Here is a 20,618-nt window from a genome sequence, read left to right on the forward strand (position 1 = left end):
GAAAGCAATGGGTGGTGTCACATGCCAGCAACAGAGCAAGGAGAATGTGCATTGAAAAGCGAGGGCACTGGACTTGCGGCTGTGAGGTGATTTGTGGGTTATGGAAGGCTCTAGGAGAAGAGTGATAGGAATATGTTATGTAGCCCAGCGTCCTTCTATGTTTCAATGTTGGCTGTTGATTACATTTAGTTGGGTTCCTGCTGTTGTCTTCTGGGGTGATTTAGTCAATAAGTTAAATTTGGTACTTAATGGAAAAAAATAGTTTTGGTTAGATGTCTCTATTGGCAAATTATAACGATACAGTAAGTGATATTTTGACATTCATCTGTTACTTTTTTATTACCTGTGCCAATGCTCTCCATTAGTATGGACTTTGAGGAGTCATTTACATCTCTGTCAGTCCTACGTGAGGTTGCCTTTTCTTCTTAGTGGAGTGTCCGCATTGCTAATGACCTTGGTATAGTCCAGTGGTTCTCAAGGTGTGGTCCCTGGACCAGCACCATCCACATCACCTGGGACTGTGTCAGCAAGATGAATTCTTGGGTCCTAATGCAGACCTATGAAATCAGAAACACTGGGTGTAGGGCCCAGCAATCTATGGCTAACAAGCCCGCTAGGTGATTTCTGATACATGCTCAGGTTTGAAAACCATGGTATAGTCATTTATGTCATAAATGTTTCAATGGCCTCAGCTGCAAATCCCAAGGAGTTATTCCTTTGTTGATCTGGGCACCCACTTGGATATGATGCCTTGAAGTTGAGTCCTAGTTTAAGGATAGTTTTGTAATGCTCAGAGGCTTCTGATGGAAGGTGACACAATTCTGTGGGGGGAGAACTTGTGTACCCAACCAGAGAACAGCCCGTAGGCAGTTTCTAGCTCTGTCCTAGGTTAATTCATGCTCCAATTCAACCAACAGAATATCAGTCTCCTTTGGGAGAAAGAACTGGACACCCCATTAAGGAAGAAATAGGGCTGGATTTGAAAAATATGTCATTTCATGTTTTAAAACTCAAACAGCATTGAAAGCTAAGAAACAGCATGGAAAAACATAGATAGGTCTCTTTTCTGAAACTGCGATCACCTCAGAACCATCTGTTAATAAACCAATGGTGCAAAAGAACTATAAATTCAAATAAAAGTCCCCAAAGAAAGATACTGAACTTAGATTAAAAAAAAAATTAAACAACATTGAAGAAATGGTGAAGACCAAGCAATTCTCAAGTATCCAGTCTGCTCGAGAACATGGACAAACGCAAGATGGGCTTGGGGCACATCCCTCTAAAATTGGTATTAGTTAAGAATCTGGCCCCGATATAATTGCTATAAGATTGAGGAGGGTTTATTAATACTACAACTATATTTTTATAATTATTTTGTCAGGGTGATGAAGGAAAGAAAGGGAGCAAAGGAAATCAAGGACAGAGGGGATTTCCGGGGCCTGAAGGGCCAAAGGTATGTTTCTGACATTTTCATGAAAGCTTTGGGGAGACTGTAATTGTGTCTGGAAATTGGATTTCTACTGCAAATTTGATTTCCCATTTCCTTCTCAATACATACAAAACAAAAACCACCACAGGAAAAAGGCTTCAGAAAACATACTATTCCAGACCATAACAGACTGGAATAAAGAGATTGCATAAAACATGTAATCTTCCTTGGAATATTTACGCTTCTAAGAGAGAACGTGTATGTCAGTCTTCTCTACTAACAATCAAAGATACAGAAGGTGGGATAAAGTTAGGACCAGGGGAGATACCAGTTTTCCATCATCTTGTTTTGCTCCACCACAAAATGCCTCAGGCTGAGAGGCGGTGCAGTGGTGACCAGGAGCAGAGCTGGGGAAGGCAGGAGAGTGGTTAGTGTCCTCATCCTGCTCCATCCACCCTGGAACCTTTTGGGGCCAGTCACTTCAATCACAGAAAGAAAGTCATAACCGTATCTATTTCACAGGGTTGTTGTGAAGGCTGACACAGTTAATGAAACACTTAGCACAGTTCCTGGCACATAGTAAGTGTTCAATACATGGAGTTTTTCAGGGAGCAAAACAAGATCAATACTATCGTGTTTCCCCAAAAATAAGACCTAGCCAGACAATCAGCTCTAATGCGTCTCCTAGAGCAAAAATTAATGTAAGACCTGGTCTTATTTTACTATAAGACCGGGTCTTAATATAATATAATATAATATAATATAATATAATATAATATAATATAATATAATATAATATAATATAAACAATACAATATACCAGGTCTTATATAATATAAGACTGGGTCTAATATAATTAATATAAGACCCGGTCTTATATAATATAAGACCGGGTCTTATATTAATTTTTGCTCCAAAAGACGCATTAGAGCTGATTGTCCGGCTAGGTCTTATTTTCAGGGAAACATGGTATGAAATGGAAAGTAGGGGATATGTGTCCTAATTGACAGAGAATTGAGGAAGAAGGTGAGGAAATTGTGAGGCAAGGAATTAAGCACATAACTTGACTTAGCAGGAGAGAATATTGAGGTAATTTGGGTGTGTCAGGAAACGGAAATTGCAAACCTAAGAGAGTTCAGACGTCTAGGAAGAGGCTAAACAAGGAGTTTCTTCTTACTGAGTCCCTCCCTGAGGCAGGATATGCAGTGGGCAACTCGCACTTTTGAGAACAGTTCATTCTCTAAGGCAAGGAGAGGCGAGGTTTTGGGGAGAGGTACAAGTAGTAACTATCTTAGGCTTTGCAGGCCAAATTGAGGATATTATGTAGGCTCTTACATGACAATCATTTAAAAATGTGAAAATCATTTTTGGGCCTTGGCTCTACAAACCCAGATGGTAGGTGAGATTTGGCCCACAGTTCACACTTGTTCTAAATCAGGAGTTTCCAAACTTTTTGATTACAAACCTCTACTAATAAACAAGTTTTGACCACATTCCAGTATAGGTTTGTCTATTTATTTTTAATTGTTATTTTTATTCATAAGCTACCATACTAATATGTTATGAGATTTATGTGAATAATTGAAATTTTAAAAGATAAAATGTATATAATATAGTGGGGTATGTGCATACTCTTCTAATGGCAATTACTTTGCATAGAGTTTTTACGTGTGGTAATAGAGCCTATAATATTGGAATCACCAGAGGTGCCTCATAAAATTCATATTCCTGGGCCCAACCCCTAGATGTATTGAATTAAAACATCTGGGGCTGAAACCCTGGAGTCTGTATTTTACCAAATTCGTCTGATTATTACTCCCTAAAATTTGAGAATGATTTGTCTAGAACTAGACAGGACAGAGATATTACTTGCTATTCCAGACTGAGTCTTTACTGAGACTCACTATTAAGACACCAAGAAAAAACAAATTGAGCAATGTTTCAATTTGTCTATTCAAAAATTTATTTATTTTTACTACAAATTCTTTACTTCTAAAAAGGGATATGAGAAAGCTTACAATGGAAGACTGATATACCATGGGCCACAAAATACAATAACAAAGGAAAAAGATAAACTAACTAAAAGAAACATTATTTCTCTACCAAGTATGCCCAAAAGTGTATGCTGATGATAATTGTTATAATTAAACAAATATTTCCCTCTAAGCTTCCTGTCATACAACAAAAGGGAAGTACCATGAACTGCATAATGTTATTAGCTAATAAAAGGATGCCCAAGAGATAAAATTTTCCTAATACTCAGGAATTAATTGAATGCATTTATTAAACGAATGAAATTTTAATCATCAATACTTTACTAGTGGTTTAACAAACATGTTAAAATATTTATACATTGGTCTGTAAAACAGACAGGGTACAATATTTTAAAATGCTGGAAACACATTTCTATGTTTTTCCTAGTATAATGCCTGTATATAGGTTTTGTTTTGCTTGAAATGCAATGAGTATTTTGCTCTTTTTTTAGGGTGATCCAGGGGTTATGGGCCCTTTTGGGATGCCTGGAGCATCAGTTCCTGGACCACCTGGGCCAAAGGTATGCATGCATTCTTGGGAATATTTTTTCCTTGTACTTGGACCTTTGGTGTTGGAGGTGGCAGGGGGAGGGGAATTCATGATACCAGTGAATGAGAATTTTAGTTTTGGAAGAATCATAAAATGTTTAGTTCAACCATGATTACAACAATTAAGCAAACCAAAGGCCAGCAGCAAATGTAAGATTAGAAACCTGATTTCTTGGTTCTGCTCTTAAACTTGTCTTTTTACCTTGAATGATATTTTTCAAATCCTAGACCTTAATACAGGTAAAAATTTCCTGCAAAGAATCTGCTAGGAATTTTATTCAGAAAATCTGACAGAAAAGAAATCCACTCAAATTTGAGAACATTCACAGATATTTTTATTGTCTAAATATTTGAGTCTAGATAGCCACCTATTATTTCTGTGGCCTTTCTCTAAACAGTTTAATAGTCTTTGCTGACAGGTTTTATTTGCTTAGGATTTGAAATTTCCCTCAAACACATTAGAAGAATGTACTCTCAAGATTTGAGCCTGATAGATTAATCCCTTTACAAATTGGCTGATGGCGTTTTCCGCCCTGTGTCATTACGTTTTCTCATGCAACCTAGTCTGAAACAGTGAACATTATTTGAAATGTACAGGGAGACAGAGGAGGACCTGGGGTACCTGGATTTAAAGGAGAACCTGGAATTGCTATTCGAGGACCAAAGGTATGCTTCACTCGGGCTCTTTTTATTTTTATTTTTTTTCTGTATGTGAGAGAGTGAAAGTAAATTTAATTGATGATTGAGATGGGTGTACTTGCTGTGTCTACATTGATGAACTATGTTGAATGTAAGAATATGCTTTTCCCCTTTTGAAAAATCAAGCCATCAGATCGTTTATTTTTGTATAAATGTAGGGGATGACAACTCCTATGGTTAAATTTTTGCTGACTAAACAGTTGTTTGAAAATGCTCTTTTTGTAATGTCTGTGATATAAGAGATTATATGGCCTCTAGCCTTTTTTATTTATATATAAATGGTCATTGTCTCTCTTCTGCAAAACACTGTTCCAAAAGTTCATGTTTGGAAGCTTTATCGAATCAAATTTCTCTGTTCTGTTATCCATCTTTCAGAGTTTTTTTTTTTAAATGGAAATGCAAATAATTATAGGAGAAAACAGCTTTAAGTAGTCATTTCTATTTTTCCATGGCAACAAAGCACTATTTCCCTCCTCACACAACACCCAGAATCCCAGCAATATTTAACATTCTAAATGTCAACAAGCACATCTCTGTGAATAAAAACAGGCTTCGGGGCTCCATAATCTGTACTTATTACATTAGTAGCATGTTGTTATGTAGTTTTGACGCTGGCTTTAGTTCTATCAAATGGTCTCTTCTAGATAAAAGGGTTCAAGTACTAAAATCAGTAATTTTCAAACTTCGAGGGAAAAAAACACACCTTAGAACCATCTTTGAAATACAATCCTGACATATACTAATATAAGTCGGAGGGGTTCTTTTGGAAGGTTGAGAAAGGATTCTGATTTTCACTGTACTTAATCACTTGAATGGTCGTTCTTGCTACAGTGACAATCTTCTGGTTTATTGGGGACAGAGGAGGTTCCCAGGATGTGCGACTTTCAAGCTGAAATAGAGAAAGTCCTAGGAAAACCAAAACAGGATGGCCACTTTACTCCCCAGACTCGGAGGCTCATGGGAACCCAAGTTGTGTATGACTCAACGAGAAAATTCCAAATTTCCTAATGCTAAAACTACAGCTATGGCCTTGCTCATGAACATTTAGCAGACAGTTTTCACACTGTTTGATAACTTCCTGAATCTCTGTATTCCTAGTTCCATGATTTAAGTTCCACTTCTCTCTACTTACACTATTCTTCACAATAGAAAGAAAATACAATTCAACATGCAGCTAGGGTTTATAAGTCCTGTCTGTTTTCTACTCATCTTTCTTGGGCATGGTTGGTAGGCTATTCAAAGTCATTTGCCTCTTCACTCCAAGCATTCTTCCAATTTCTTGGCTTCTAAAGATGCTCTTTCTGTAATTCTTCCCTACTGCATTGGTATTAAAACATTTTAGGGGTTGAATGTTGATGGTAGCTTTGGCACATTAATTCAGTTTTGTGTATTACTTCAGGGAGCCCCCAGGACCCCCTAAAGCCCATTTCACAATAGCAGATTAAGATTTCTGCCCTAATTTCTTTTGAGAGAGAGGCGCACTTCCAAGTGAATCACTCTGTTGGACATTTTTTTGAATCCAGTGCAAAAAGGCCAAGTGGCAAAATTTTATCTGAAAACATATTGTGAGGAGTCTGAAATAAAAATCTTTATCCCCATCCCCTGATATTTCCTATTAACATTAGAAGTAATAAGCTAACTGACATTTTTGCAGGAGATAGGACAAAGTTCTCTAGGAAAAAAATGTTTGTAAACTATTAATGCTTTAATGCCCCCCTCCCCACTCCATCCCCGCCAGTGTGGGTACCAGAGGATAAACAATAACAGCTGCTGATAATTTGTTAGAGGCTTGGAGCTTATAAATAAAAACTGAAAGTGAATTTTTATTTCAATTTTCTTTTCCTTTTGCTTTAACCAGGGAGTAGTTACTGCTTTGTTTTGTGGTTGGTCTGCTCCTTGTGTAAGCATGGAGAGGAATGGCCATCTTACGTTGGGACATATCCCATATGGAATGTTTAGCCTTAAACATAGTTGGAATAGCATGATAAATTGCTTCTGAGGAGGGACTGGTTTTCTGTAGTTGGAGATATACCAAAATTGACCTCTCCAGAAGACCTTGTGTTTGCTCTCTGTCATAAAACTATGAGATCATCTGGGATTTTTGGTGATGATAAATAGTACATTAAGTTTTTATAGGCAGCCACATGTGTTCTGAAGATGATCATTCTTAAGAAGGTTAACTATATAAAACCAATCTCTTAGATTTAATAGGAAAAAAACAGTTGTGGCAGTCATGGTTTTCAAAACAAGTTAAACTTTCTTATTGCTTAAAGGGTTTGCAGATTCCACCAACAACCTTCCCCCCACCCAATCAATCATTCTTTCATAGGAGTGCAATTAGGAACAATTTTGGGAAGTTGGATTTGGGGCAACATTTTGGCTTGGATTCATAGCAGTTTGATTTATGTGTTTGCTTGCATGTATGAAAAGCAGTGACGAGTCCTGCTACTTTTTCCAATCTAGGAAAACAAAGGTCTATTAGTAGAGTTTTCTCCTGATGTAAAAAGCCATAACTATTTTAAAACATGAACAGCTCTTTACCAAAATAATCGATGTGTATTAACAAGGACCATTGTAGGAATTATCATAGTAACATAATGGAATGTGGTATAAGAAGAAATATTACACATTTTAAGTATAGGTGTAATAGATATATTTAACAAATCTTCTAAAGGAGTCTTCCTCATTTTTTTCTTTCTCTGTCCATTTTACTTTAGCCAAAATTTTCTTTGATTTCCATTTTTGGAGATTATACATCTCAGAAAATTCTGTTGTTGGAAAGGCAATAATCAATCACCCTTCCTTTAGTAGTTTCTACTAAAAGTTTTTGACACCTAAGATTGTCACTGTAAAGCAATATTTATAATTTTTTCCCTAGGTCTCAAGCTTTGAACCACAAACTCTGTGTCCTATCGCTTTATAACTTGTTTTTTTAAAAAATTAATCTGTTTTTAATTTTTATTTTTATTCCCCATATAACTTGGGCCCCATTGAGGAAGATGATAGATATAATAATAGGTAATATACAGTTATCTTACTTTACACTTAAAATTTTGCTATGTATTCTTTTCTACTCTTTTTCTCACACGATACTTACTAAAATTTTCTCATTTTTATGCTTATCCTTGATTTATAATGCACTGAAAATTTGTAATTTTAAAAATTAAAATATCAGCAACAGCCATATTATAATTCCTATGAGGTTTCCTATAGAGTACTTTGTAATGGTTCATATATATTCCCTACATGCATTCCCTGCTCCCCACCTAACACAAATGGATGAGACTTATGAAGAGATAACAAGGTGCCATATGTGGTAGGATTTCCTTCTAAATTTTTTCAAATCATTCCTTTGTACTTCTCAAATCCACCTTTGGCATATTGAGTTGGTATTGTGCTTATTTTGCCAGGTGTTTCATAGTTTAGTCTTATATCACCTGCTGTTGAATTTACCCAGGGTGCCCAAGGCCCTCGGGGGCCAGTGGGCGTTCCAGGACTCAAAGGCGATGGCTATCCTGGTGTGGCTGTAAGTGTGGACATCCCTTTCTCCTTCCTTTCCTTATTCCCTCCCTCCCTTCATTTGTCTCTTCTTTCTTCCCTTCCTCCCTTCTCTCTCTCCCTCTCTCCTCTCTCTCTCTCTCTTTCTCTCTCTTCATTCTTGAACACTGCAAACAACAAGGTTGCTCACTCTCTCTCTTATTACATCATCTCAGGGACCTCGAGGATTACCAGGACCCCCTGGACCAATGGGTTTACGTGGACTGGGGGACACTGGAGCAAAGGTAAGATTTTAAAGTAGGTTAACAGTATCTTCTAAAAATGTACCTATAGGTAAGGGAATTTGGAAAAGGTAAAAGTTTTTATCAGGCATGATAGAACAGTAGAGGCATCTAGGGTGGCCGGAAGGCTCAGTTGATTAGAGCACAAGCTCTGAACACCAGGGTTGCTGGTTCGATTCCCACATGGGCCAGTGAGCTGTGCCCTCCATGACTAGACTGAAGGCAACGAGCTACCGCTGAGCTTCTGGAGGGGCGGCCGGATGGCTCAGTTGGTTAGAGCGAGAGCTCTCAACAACAAGGTTGCTGGTTCAATTCCCACATGGGATGGTGGGCTGTGCCCCCTGCAACTAAAGATTGAAAACGACAACTGGACTTGGAGCTGAGCTGCGCCCTCCACAACTAGATTGAAGGACAACGACTTGGAGCTGGTGGGCCCTGGAGGAACACATTGTACCCCCATATTCCTCAATAAAATTTATATAAAAAAAAGAAAAAAGAAGAACAGTAGAGGTATCTAAAGAATTGATAAAATTATTTACCCTCATCTATGGACTTCCTGGGGACTTTGCACTAATTTGATCATGTAGATTCACTTTATGGCTTTACTCCTACTTCCCTGTGGCAACTCTCACATTCCCTGCGGCTTTGTCTTCCTGTACAAAGATCAGAGTTTGGAATAGAGCCCTCCTCTCTGTAGCCGTGCTGTTTCCTAGGTCCTCTAGTTCAGTCCCATACCTTTAACCACTATCCACATGCTGATGGCTTCCAAATTTCTACTCATGTATTCTCTCTGCTAAGCTCTGGTCTCACCCATTTCGTTTCATAACACATAGCTCCTCTTAGATTCCTCACAGACATCTCTAACCTAACATCCAAAACAGAACCTTTGATTTTCACCCCATATGCCTGTAAGTGGCACTACCATGGATACCCCATGCTAGTGCCATGCCCTGAGTCATTCGTAGTCCCTTCCTTTCCCTTGCCTCCCTCCATATCTAGCCCAATGGTAAATCCTGTCAGTTCTACCTTCAAAATACGCATATATATCGACTCTCACTGCTTTCTCCTGCTGCTTCCACCAGGGCAGACCACCATCATCTCTTGCCTGGGGTGTTAAAGTAACCTCTTCACCGGTCTTTCCCCTTCCACCTCTGACTTTCTATTACCTCGTAGGCAGAGGAGTCTTTTAAAACCATAAATCAGATCATATATCTTTTTCTCAAAATACAAAACAAAACAAAACAGAAAACAAGAAAAATGGAAAAAAAAATCCACTCTGGCAGCTTCTTTTGTGCCGAGACAAGCTGCAACCACATTACATGGTCTGTGAGGCCCCTTCTGGAACTGACTGCAGTTCCTGCCCCTTCCTCCCTTGCTGCCGACCTCCAGCCACACTGGCCTACACCACACACTCCTACAGCTCACTCCTGCTTCCAGGCCGTGGCTCTGTCGGGATGGCCCATTTTTAAGGCCTTGTCTCAAATATCGCCTCCCTGACCACCCTACAAAAGCAGTCCTCTCCCTTCTCTTTCCCTCCCCCATCACTGTGGCATGCCCCTTGTGTATTTCCTACATAGCTTGTATTACTTCTGGAATAATCTCACAAGTTTACTGCCTGGCATGTTCCACAGGGGTGTACGTTTTCCTGAAGGTAGGCTCTCGGTCTTGTTCCCCGCTAAATTCCTGGCACCAGAACTAGGTGTACCACCCAGTAGGGGCTCTATAACATGCTGAATGCAAGGAAAATAAATGAGTGATTAACATTATCCCAAAGGGAGAATTTTTCCTTAGAAATATATCTAAGCTTTTCAAATGTTTCCAGGTCATAGAAAGAGATGTCATAAGTGCTCAATGTCAACTTTTTGTCTTGATTTTTTGGTCTCTGCTCCATCACTTAGGAGTGATGACACTATGATAACGGCTTCTGTACAAGGGGGCAGGTGCCCTTTTGTCCTCTCCCAGGTAGAATGAAAGATCTGAGACCCAGGACACTACATATCATCTCTGAAGGAGATCTTGATTCCTGCCTGATCTCTGTTAGGGCAATCATGAGAGTTCAGCGAGAGGCTGTGTCTGAATCGCTGAGGAAACTATATAGAAGAGACGTAGCTGAAGTGCTTTTATCAAGGTTCTGGCGTGGTCTGACTCAGGACCAAATGCACTCCTCTAATATACCTCCATAGTGTCAGTAGCCATGCTGAACTTGGGTGCTGCAGTGTTCTTTTATTCTTTAAGGCAAAGTATTTCTCAAAATATTAAAATTTAAAAATAGAAAAAGCAATTTCAATATGTGTAAACCTCGTTTTCTGCTCTGAGCGAAACATTGGTAAAAAAAAAAATACCTTTGTCATACTAAATATTCCTTTAGTTGGGGAAGTAGAAGCGTATTCCTCTTTAAAATAAAGCAGGAAATAAAATGTGTTAAATATATACTGGAATGCATCTGTATTCCAATGGCAACAGATGATCATTTACATTTCAACAGAGTAGATCAATATATTTTATATAAGTAAACACTGTATTATATTAATTATACGTTTATGTGACTGCCTTACAGTGAACAACAATAAAGAGAGATACTTAGGCACAGAAGGAGAACATTTAAAAAATTTTTTCTTTTGAATATTCACTGTCAGATTATTTAACATGCAGACTGAAATATTTATGAAATGACTTCTATACCATTTCTCTCTAAAAGTCATTTGTGTTTGTTTTCATATACAATTTAAGAGGAAAAATCAAGGGAAAAAGGTGTTCTTTCAAAATTTTGTCCTGCCTTTTTTTGAGGGGCTGGGGGCAGTGGTAACAGTCAACATGTTGCTAGAAGATGTATCTTAAATGAAACATACTATCTCTGTTAGCTTCCGCAGGAGGCTGAGTGGAAGCCATAGCCCCCAGCTCGCTTCTGAGGGAAGAGAACATTAGCTAATAATGCCTCTCTCTGCCAACCTTCCTCTCAGCTGCCTTTTCCGTCTCTTTGTTGCCTCTTGCTGTGGATGTTGGGAAAGTGTGTTATCCTGGCTGTCTCTAGCCCTGGATGGAGATGTTAGGAGTGTGAGCCAGTAGTAGAATCAAAGAACTTGGATCATAAACTTGAAAATAAAGGAAATTCTAAAAGCAAATACCAGATTTTTAAAAACTTTCAAAATTATCTCTCTTTTATAGACGCCTTAAAGTCTCTATTGTAGCTTTTTTATTTCCCTAAAGAAAACTTAGACACACACACACACACTGACACACACACACACACACACACACACACACACACACAAATAAAAGCTGGTAAAGAAAGGAAAATATTTGGAAAAGTCTAATTCCCACTTAACTTTGTCCTTCTGGTTTGGTAAAGTGGAGGTGAAACTCTCAAAATACCTAACGTTCTCAATGGTAGCAAAAGCACAAGAGTTAAACGTGTGCAAAATCCCTCTCCTCCCATTTTGACTTAAAATGGCAGAGAAATGATAGAATGTGCAAATGTGTGTGTGTGTGTGTGTGTGTAATATAATATATCTGATATGTTTTTCATTTAAACTCTATGTAGTCACCTTAAAATATTGGCCTTAGGGCATTAACTTACAAAACAAATGTGTTTTGAAATAAGGAAACCATTAAGGTTGAGGATTAATTTACGGTGGGTTTTGGTGATATTTAGTTAAGGTCACATGTGTTTAGCATATGACACAGACATTTGAATCAAAGCTTCTATGTTTCAAACCATATAAAAAGCAGTCCCTGACATCTTGCACCCTTGTGGTGCCCCCTGGCTTTTTTCCAAATGGAAGAATTCCATATGACATCGGTGGTTATAGTACGTCCATATACATTACCTTGAATTTAATCCAAATTTTGACAAAGGCTTTTGAGAGATTTTTAAATTCTTGTAAAAACTACAACGCTCAAGGAAATAGTAGATATGGTTCTAAAATCCACTTTGGAAACATGCCAGGAAGAAGAAAGGACAGCTTGATTTCTTGCTAAGTGGGAAGTATTTACCCAGTGCCCTGACCTCTAGCCCCAAACTCCCAGCCCCTTGATAGGGAAGGGAAGCTCAAAGATCCTATCTAACACTGCCTGCATTTATTATTATCATTATTATTATTATTGTCATTATTATTTTCAGGCGTACAAAACAATGTTATAGACAGTTACACCCCTCACAAAATGATAACCCCCTCCCCCAATCTACTACCCCTCTGACATCGTATACAGCTGTTACAGTTCCACTGACTCTATTCCCTGTGCTGTACTCCACATCCCGTGACTATACAAGTATGTACAGAGGGTGCCAAAAAAATTATACACATTTTAAGAAAGAAAAAAAAACTATTAAAATTACACTGATGGTAGTAACCACTTTGAGCACCTCTTGTAATTGCAGAAGTCAAACGTGACTTGTAGTCATCTTTTGTTGTCGGTATATATTGAGTATCACAATTTTAATACAGTTTTTTCCTTTTTAAAAATGTGTATACATTTTTTGGCACCCTCTGTATATATATTTGATTATAGTTGACACTTGATATTATTCAGCTTCAGCTTCAGGTGTACAGTGCAGTGGTCAGGCATCTATACCGTCCCTGAAGTGGTCTCCTTCTTACCATCTGCCTGCATGTTTTACTGGACGCTTAGAGACGAGAAGGATGCTTTGTGATTTAGGGACAATCATTATATAAATTTTATGTCTTTTCGAGAAGCCCAGAGAACTCTTTGTTCCTGTATTTTCACCCCAAAGTCTCAGGAGGTACATGTTGCTCTGGGGCTGATTCACTGACATCTCTGAAGGTGGGAGTTTGTCCTTCACCTGTCATGAGAGGAATACAAGGAATGGCTCTCCTGAGCTCTGGAAGGGTTGGTACGTCCTGCCATGCACCTCTCTGAGCTCTTTCAGCCTCCTTCATTGTGCTAGTTCATCAAGGAGAAAGCCATGGCCTTCCCCAAAGCTTTGGGGCAGTTGAGTTTAGGCTGATCCTTGCACAGAGGAGATCAAACCTGGCTTTTGGGGCCGTTCAGGGACCTCTTAACCATCAAGTTGTTAGAATAAGGTCTGGGCAAAAAAGACTAACAACAACCCAACTGAATTCCAAGTTGGGTTGTTGATATTACTATTGTATATTATCTAAATATTTTATGTTATTATCTAAGTATTTCCAGAGTATTGTGACTTTCTTTTTGTTTAAAACAACTCCCTTATTTTATAGATAAGGGAATCAAGAACCAGAAAGGTTGAACAGCTTGGCCCTTCATAATATAAACAGTTTTGATACTATATTGTGTTTTTGTGTGAGAGGCAGACTATGAATATGGATGAATGAATGAAAGAGTACGTGCGTGAATAAAATGGAGAAAGAATGACTTGGTCTGATCTACAGATGCCCAGTCTCCAGGGCTGTCCCTCTTCTAACTGTCTCGGCACCATTTCGTATACAGTTGGGTTGTTTCTCTTGCCATTCTAGCTTTTCCATTGTCAAGGCTTAAATTATGTAAACATTCACGAGAGGCACACACTTAAACCCCACCGAGTTAAACATTTTTCAAAAGCTTTAAATGTTTGAATATTGTAAATACATGCTTTATTTGACAAAAGTGATCCCTAGTCATAAATTGAAATGCAAGCCTATGTGAAATTCCACTGAGTATCATTATTCTAAAAAATGTTCCCAGCATCTGAATTGCCCCTCTGTTCTCTGCAACGGCTCACATGTGTGCATACCACCGACAGGCAGCAGCCGAACAGAGGAGCGATTCACACAGAGACGCATGAGGAATTTGTAGATTCCATCGGCAGACGCGGACTGGACAAGGGACTCCATTTTGAACAGAGTCTGACATGGAGGGCTGACCTAGGACGCAGACTTAATGATAGAGAAGTTAAGCGTCCCGGATTCCAAATTGGAGTTGAAGAAACCCACCTCCCATAATATGACTGCAAAATTGCTATGGGCAGGATAATCAACTCAAAAAGAGGACTAATTAAAGCCAGAACCATATCAAATTTAAATGCCAGACAATGTGACCTTTCGATTTCAGTAAAGGTCGCATTCAAACCAGGAAAACTTGACTAGGTGACTTTTCAAGGTTACTCCCCAATTCAGTTCTATGCATGATGTCTCAAACTGTATTCCAAGTTTATCTTAATGATTTTCGGTATTGCTTTCATCAATCCTTGCTGTTTTCTTAGCTCTGCATTTCTCTCCCCAGGAGTATATACATATCTTCCCTTCAGCCCTGGAGACACACACTAAATCCTCTTAACATTCACCACCCACACCACCATCAACACATTTTTATTTTTAATCATGCAGACTGGAGGAACTTTCCCCCAGTGGAAAATTATATTGAATATCAGTACAAGAGAGCCTTCTCTTCTCCCTGTCATTGGGGGCGGTGTCAATGTTTCTATTTTCAAGGTTTCTAATTCAGCTAAATAAGACTCTCCAGTGAGATTCTTGGCACAGGGCAATTCTTTGCTCATCTTTGATGAGTTGTCTTTGAGAAAAGGAAAAAACAACAAATCCACCCAAATCCTAAAGCAAATTTTTAAAATTATCACCAACATTGAGATACTGCTGCTTTGGGGTGAGTATTAAAGTTCTAGAAGAGAAATGGATTTGAAGACTTGAACTTATTTTAAATATTTTGAAATTTAAATCTGGGAAAATACACTAAAGGAAATGTCATAGTGATTTCAGTGCTTGTTTTCTAACTTCTTCATTATTTCCTCATACCCCTGACAATTGTGCTGATAATTGGTACTGTCTCTCTTTTTATATTAAAGGAGATCAGTGAGAAGTAACTGAGTGATACAACAATGGCCAGTCAATAATCAATACACATTATCAATATTAGAAGGACTCTAAAATTTTCAGTGACATCCTAGCAACACAATTGAGGTATTCAAGAGTTACTAAACCATTACATATACTCATTACATAATTCATTCCAGAGTGCCGCTTATGTTTGTGGTAGCCGGAGCCTCCGTAGTTATACCTTAATTTTATTTAAAGCCAGAAAGAAAGAAACATTAAGCAGCTGCTAATCATCACTTTGACTTCTACCTTATTTTAAAATTCAATCATTCTTTAGTTTCATCATTTATTAGAATCTTCAGCATACCTTTCCTTGGAAAATTCTTAAGAGGCTATTGTTTTCACAGTTTGCTTTTTATTTTCCCAAAGTAAAAAAGTAGGCAATCACTTTCAGAACAACTGAAACTTATTTCCACAGTCATCTCACAGAGTGATTGACACAAAGGAAGACATAGCCATTAAAGCCTCATTAATATGTGTGGGGGAGGGGAGGGAGAGATAGTCTAATGGGCTGTTTTGTCTCTAAGAACACTATCTTCTCAAATATTGTATTTAAATCTTATAAAACATAGAAGGTATAACAGATTGTTTCCTTATCACTACTCTGCGTGAAACCTCTGTCACTTATTAGCTGTGTGATCTCAGCAAATCATTTAATCTCCCTGAGACTTAGTCTCCTCATCTGAGATTTGGGATAGATAACAATGCTTACTTCACAGGGTTATTCGGAGAAATTGATGGAATAATGCCTATAAAACATTTTTTGAATTCTAACAATAATAAAGAATTCGTAGTAGCAGTGATAATGTCCATTGCTCTGCCAAATCAAGTCTATCGCAGTAGGGATAGAAAGAAAGAATAAGAATCTGTGTAGGCAGGACATCTGGAATGAGACCAATTAAAACATTGGGGTAAACCACAAAACTGAGGAATGGCAACAGAGGGAAAATGGAAAGGGAAGCCTTAGACAGTTGGGTACTTGTGCAGATTGTGTGGGCTTCTTAGGAATCTTATAATCAGGATATTTTCTTTCTTCTCCTTGAGAGAGTGTAATTGACTCCATATAGGGAAATAACTTTCACAGCCACATAGCCATGTCTTTGCATTAGGTGGCAGCTAGAAGAAAGCCATTGGAGAAGTTAGCATCTTTCATCTAGCCCCAACCAACTCCAAGGTAAGAGACGAACTCAGGAGTCACACGTTGGTTGGAACTGCTTCTGGCTACACGGTTTTTGGCAAATCGTGTTGCCTCTCTAGTCTCAATTTCCTTATCAGTAAAATTGAGTAAGTTGATGTTAATAGGATCAGATAAGATAACGAATGAAAAGTACTTGCCATGTAATATACTTAATACATTTTAATTATTATTTATTTTATTATTAATTTTAATAGTTCTGATCTGCACCAAAGCAAAGATTTACCAAGGAGAAAATGAATAAACGTGATAGTGTTTTTGCTTTTTTTCCTTCCTTTTAAAAAGTGAAAGGCTCAATGAATGATTGCTAGGACCATTGTAAGATTATGTATAATTGTAAAGGGGATGAATTAACCACTCTGAAAGGTCATAGTCTAGGTAAAATCTTCACCAAATCATTTGGTAAATTCACATGTACAAGTAACTGCAGATAGTCCTAAACTTGGCCACTTCCTGTGAAAATGAGACAAGTATCTCCCATTTAGAATCCCTTTTGAGGGCCAAGAGGAAGCTGTAGGCAATCTAAATAGTTACTCTTTTTTGAGAGAATGGAGGGGCTTAGGCTATGGTCTTATGTAATTGATGGATATATAGTTACAAATGGCCAATTCTACAATTTGCTTTGTGGTTTGTTCATTGTCTCCTGATGCAAGAGCTCCCTCTGCAGGCTCCAAGACCTCAGCTTATGCACCGGAAGCTAAATCCAGCTTTGCGAGTGCCTGCTGTAATACTTTTTATTTGTGAATGTCACTCTATCCACTGACAATAAAACCGAAAATATCGTGGTAAACCCACTTCTTAGGTACAACTGCTACTGCCCTGTGGCACAATCGGAGCTATCAAATGGCGAAGTGTGTCCTGACCACAGCCCTCTTACGCACATTCACCTGATGGCTCCCGGAACAAAAGGCAATACATTTTTAAGGCTCCACCATAGTAAAAAGACACTATCTCTGTGGACTCACACAGCTCATTAAATGCCTGATTTTCCCATCTATTGAAAAGTATGGTACATATACACAAAGAAACAACCCTAATACCATTTTACCAACCAACTCTAACCTCTGCAGAATATGTTAAAACTTGATTTAAAATCTATCAGATTCATAAAAGCATGTATCAGATTATATTCGCAGAGCTCAAAAGATATAAAAGAATATTTTGATTCACAACATAGCTATATGTCAACAAGTATATAAATAAAAATGGACAACTTGTTTGAGGTAAACATTGCAGTACCACATACTTATAATTTATAACATGGGTTCATGCATGCCCTTATAAAGCTCAGTAGCCAAACTTCAAATAGACAAAGGTCAATATAAGGTGTCCACAGGGCCAGCTATCATATTGCACTTAGCCTTCGACATTTTTAAATGGGGAAGGTTATGAGGACTTGGATGAGAGAGAAAATAAATAGCAATAATAAACATTGATGAGGGTGGTCTACAGTAAACTCACAACTTATTTCAACTATTTTTCCCACTTGCTTTCCCATCTAGGGGGCGTGTGTGTGTCTGTATGATTAATACTAATTGAGGAGGTTTTAACTAAAATTGTCTCAAGAAAATTATCATGAATTAGTGTCAAATTAAAAGAAATACTAGTTTATGAAAAAAATCTCCATCTGCCTTCTCACCATGTCCCTAACTAAAAAAAGAAAATTATATAACATGTTGTACATACCAAGAATCCATGAAACACATGTAAATTCTACTAATGCTATTAAATCGCTCCTCCTCTTATCTCAAATTTCTAGTTTTAAAATCTCGTATTCTTCTCCTTAAATTAAAGGTGAATGTCACAGCAACCTTTTCTCACCCTCACTGGTGAGATTTTTATTGGGTATTGTTCATGGATTTTTAAAAAATACGTTATTAAAAACATTATGAAAATGATTCAGCATATACAAAAATAAAAAGACTAGTAAACTCCTGTTTACCCACAACACCTCTCCAAGAATTTGCAACATGTGATCAGTCTTTATCTGTATACCCCATTCCTCAATTCCCCTCCTCCAACTGCATTATTCTGAAGCAAATCCCAGACATCACTCCTATAAAGCTTTAGCAGTTGTCTCTCTAATATGAGAGCTATTTATAAAAATATAACTGCAGATTCGTTAGCAAATCTAAAAAATATTAACAATTCCTAGTGTCATCAAGTTTCCAACATTAACATTTCCCAGTTTGTCCTATAAATGTGTTCCAGTTGGTTTGTTTGAATTGGGATCCAAATGATATCCACACATGGCATTTTGCTGATGGTATCCTTATGATGGTGTTCAATATATTTCTCCATCCTCTGTTTTTTCTTTTTTTAATTGGTAGTTAGATCTAGACATATGTTCAAATACAGGTTCAGTTTTTCTTGGCTAGAATACTTCATAGGCGAGGCCATTTAGTCCCCTCATATCATATCAGGTGTCTAACCTCATCATGGAAGGGCAGAGGTGAACAAACACAAGAGAGGAATCTGTTGTATCTGGGTGGGTTTGAGGGTGACCAGGCTAAGGAGACAACTATTTTTGACAAAATAGGTAATGGTTCTGGATAAAACCTATTTAACTCTGTTTACCTATGTTCTGTTTTGTTGGAGGGACTCAAAATGTGGCAAGTGTGTAAATCAGTCAGGTGTTGTTGGAGACCCTTACTCGGTGAACTTACAGATAGTCCCTTTAAAGGCACTTCAGAGGTACTCCAGAAAAGAGAGAGAATAGCAATGTATATATTACAGGACAAGTTTGTGTTCTGTGCTGGTGAACATGAGATCATTTAAGCTCAGAGAAGCTTGGAGTCACTCAAAGTTGGGAGTCAGAAGGAGAGAGGTGTTAAAGAGATAATTAATACCTGTGGTCTCAAAAACAGTTAAGTAGTAAGAGGAAGAAATGGAGACTGGAGACAAGAATCATAAAAGTCGCCTGTAAGCAAAAGGGGAATTTGTAATTCTGAAAATAGAGATGAAAAGAATTGTCAGGAATAAAATATAGTTTAAAAGTTTTCCTCATTCTTTTAAGGCTTTGTTTTCTCTAGAAGCATTTTAGGATTTGTAAATAGAAAGCAAAGTATTTTTTTTAAAAAATGGGATGGGCTGTTTTTCTAGATAAACAATTTCATCATTTGTTATAATTCATGATTTTGCACTGTTGAAAGCTGTAAACTATTTATCTCGTAATGGGACATCTATGACAAAGGGAGTGGGAAATCTGGGTTCAAAACCTGGCTTTCGTTCTTTGTTTTCTTTCTTCTTTTAACTATAAGACCGGTATAATGTAATATAATATCATATCATATCATATCATATAATATAATAAACATAATATAATATTAATACCGGGTCTTATATTAAGTTTTGCTCAAAAAGACACATTAGAGCTGATGGTCTGGCTACGTCTTATTTTTGGGGAAACACGGTATATAGGGTTGCCAAAAGTTAATTGACTTGATTGCTTTGAAATGGACCCTATCAGTTGACTTGCAGAGTACATAACTGGAAACAAGAAATGAAAACAAAGGGATCTAGCACTCCCTTCGTCAAGTTTAGGAAAGTGATCTAGGAGAAAAAGGCTCAATTCATAGTTTAGTCAAATTCAAGGATTTGGGGTTTAACTTTGTTTTAATATGAAAATGTATATATTTTTAACATGAAATTGTCTATGAAATATACAATGCAAAGTTTTGTTTTGTTTTTGGTTTTGACTCACTCACTTGTTATTCATTGTGTCTTTTCAGGGAGAGCCTGGTGTCAGAGGCCCTCCAGGCCCCTCTGGGCCTCGGGGAATAGGAACCCAGGGGCCAAAGGTGAGTCCGCAGGTCTGCACTGTGTTTGAAGATCAGGGACCATCAGTGACAACACAGAGAACAGGAACTTCATGCTGTTCTTTTTGGTGTTGCCTTATTCGGTCTTGATTACTGCTGAAAAGCCTTCTTTTCTCACATCATATCAATGTTGAGTAAATAGAACATTTAAGTTTATAAAGCCATTTTCTTCCTCAAAAGAAATTAGAAAGCTAGTGTCGCTGAAGGAAGTGGTTGCACAGTGCTCAAAATATTTCTAGGTTCCTTAGAGGCATCATTAAGAAGTGCATCTTAACTTTGGCCAGAGGGGCTTCAGATGGCATTTTAACAG

General features: G+C 37.8%; 1 protein-coding gene across 1 annotated transcript in view; it reads left to right on the top strand.

The window, feature by feature from the left end:
- COL28A1 (collagen type XXVIII alpha 1 chain) overlaps window positions 1-20,618 on the top strand; it is a gene marked incomplete at its 5' end in the record, with an annotated part of 138,117 nt that overhangs the window by 64,256 nt on the left and 53,243 nt on the right. The window contains 6 exons of the mRNA XM_081079633.1: window positions 1,382-1,453; window positions 3,915-3,983; window positions 4,609-4,677; window positions 8,168-8,236; window positions 8,424-8,492; window positions 20,222-20,290. Coding sequence (XP_080935759.1) covers window positions 1,382-1,453; window positions 3,915-3,983; window positions 4,609-4,677; window positions 8,168-8,236; window positions 8,424-8,492; window positions 20,222-20,290 — 417 coding nt within the window. The remainder of the gene's footprint in view (window positions 1-1,381; window positions 1,454-3,914; window positions 3,984-4,608; window positions 4,678-8,167; window positions 8,237-8,423; window positions 8,493-20,221; window positions 20,291-20,618) is intronic.

Source organism: Rhinolophus hipposideros, assembly GCF_964194185.1.
Source record: "Rhinolophus hipposideros genome assembly, chromosome: 18".
NCBI lineage: Eukaryota > Metazoa > Chordata > Mammalia > Chiroptera > Rhinolophidae > Rhinolophus > Rhinolophus hipposideros.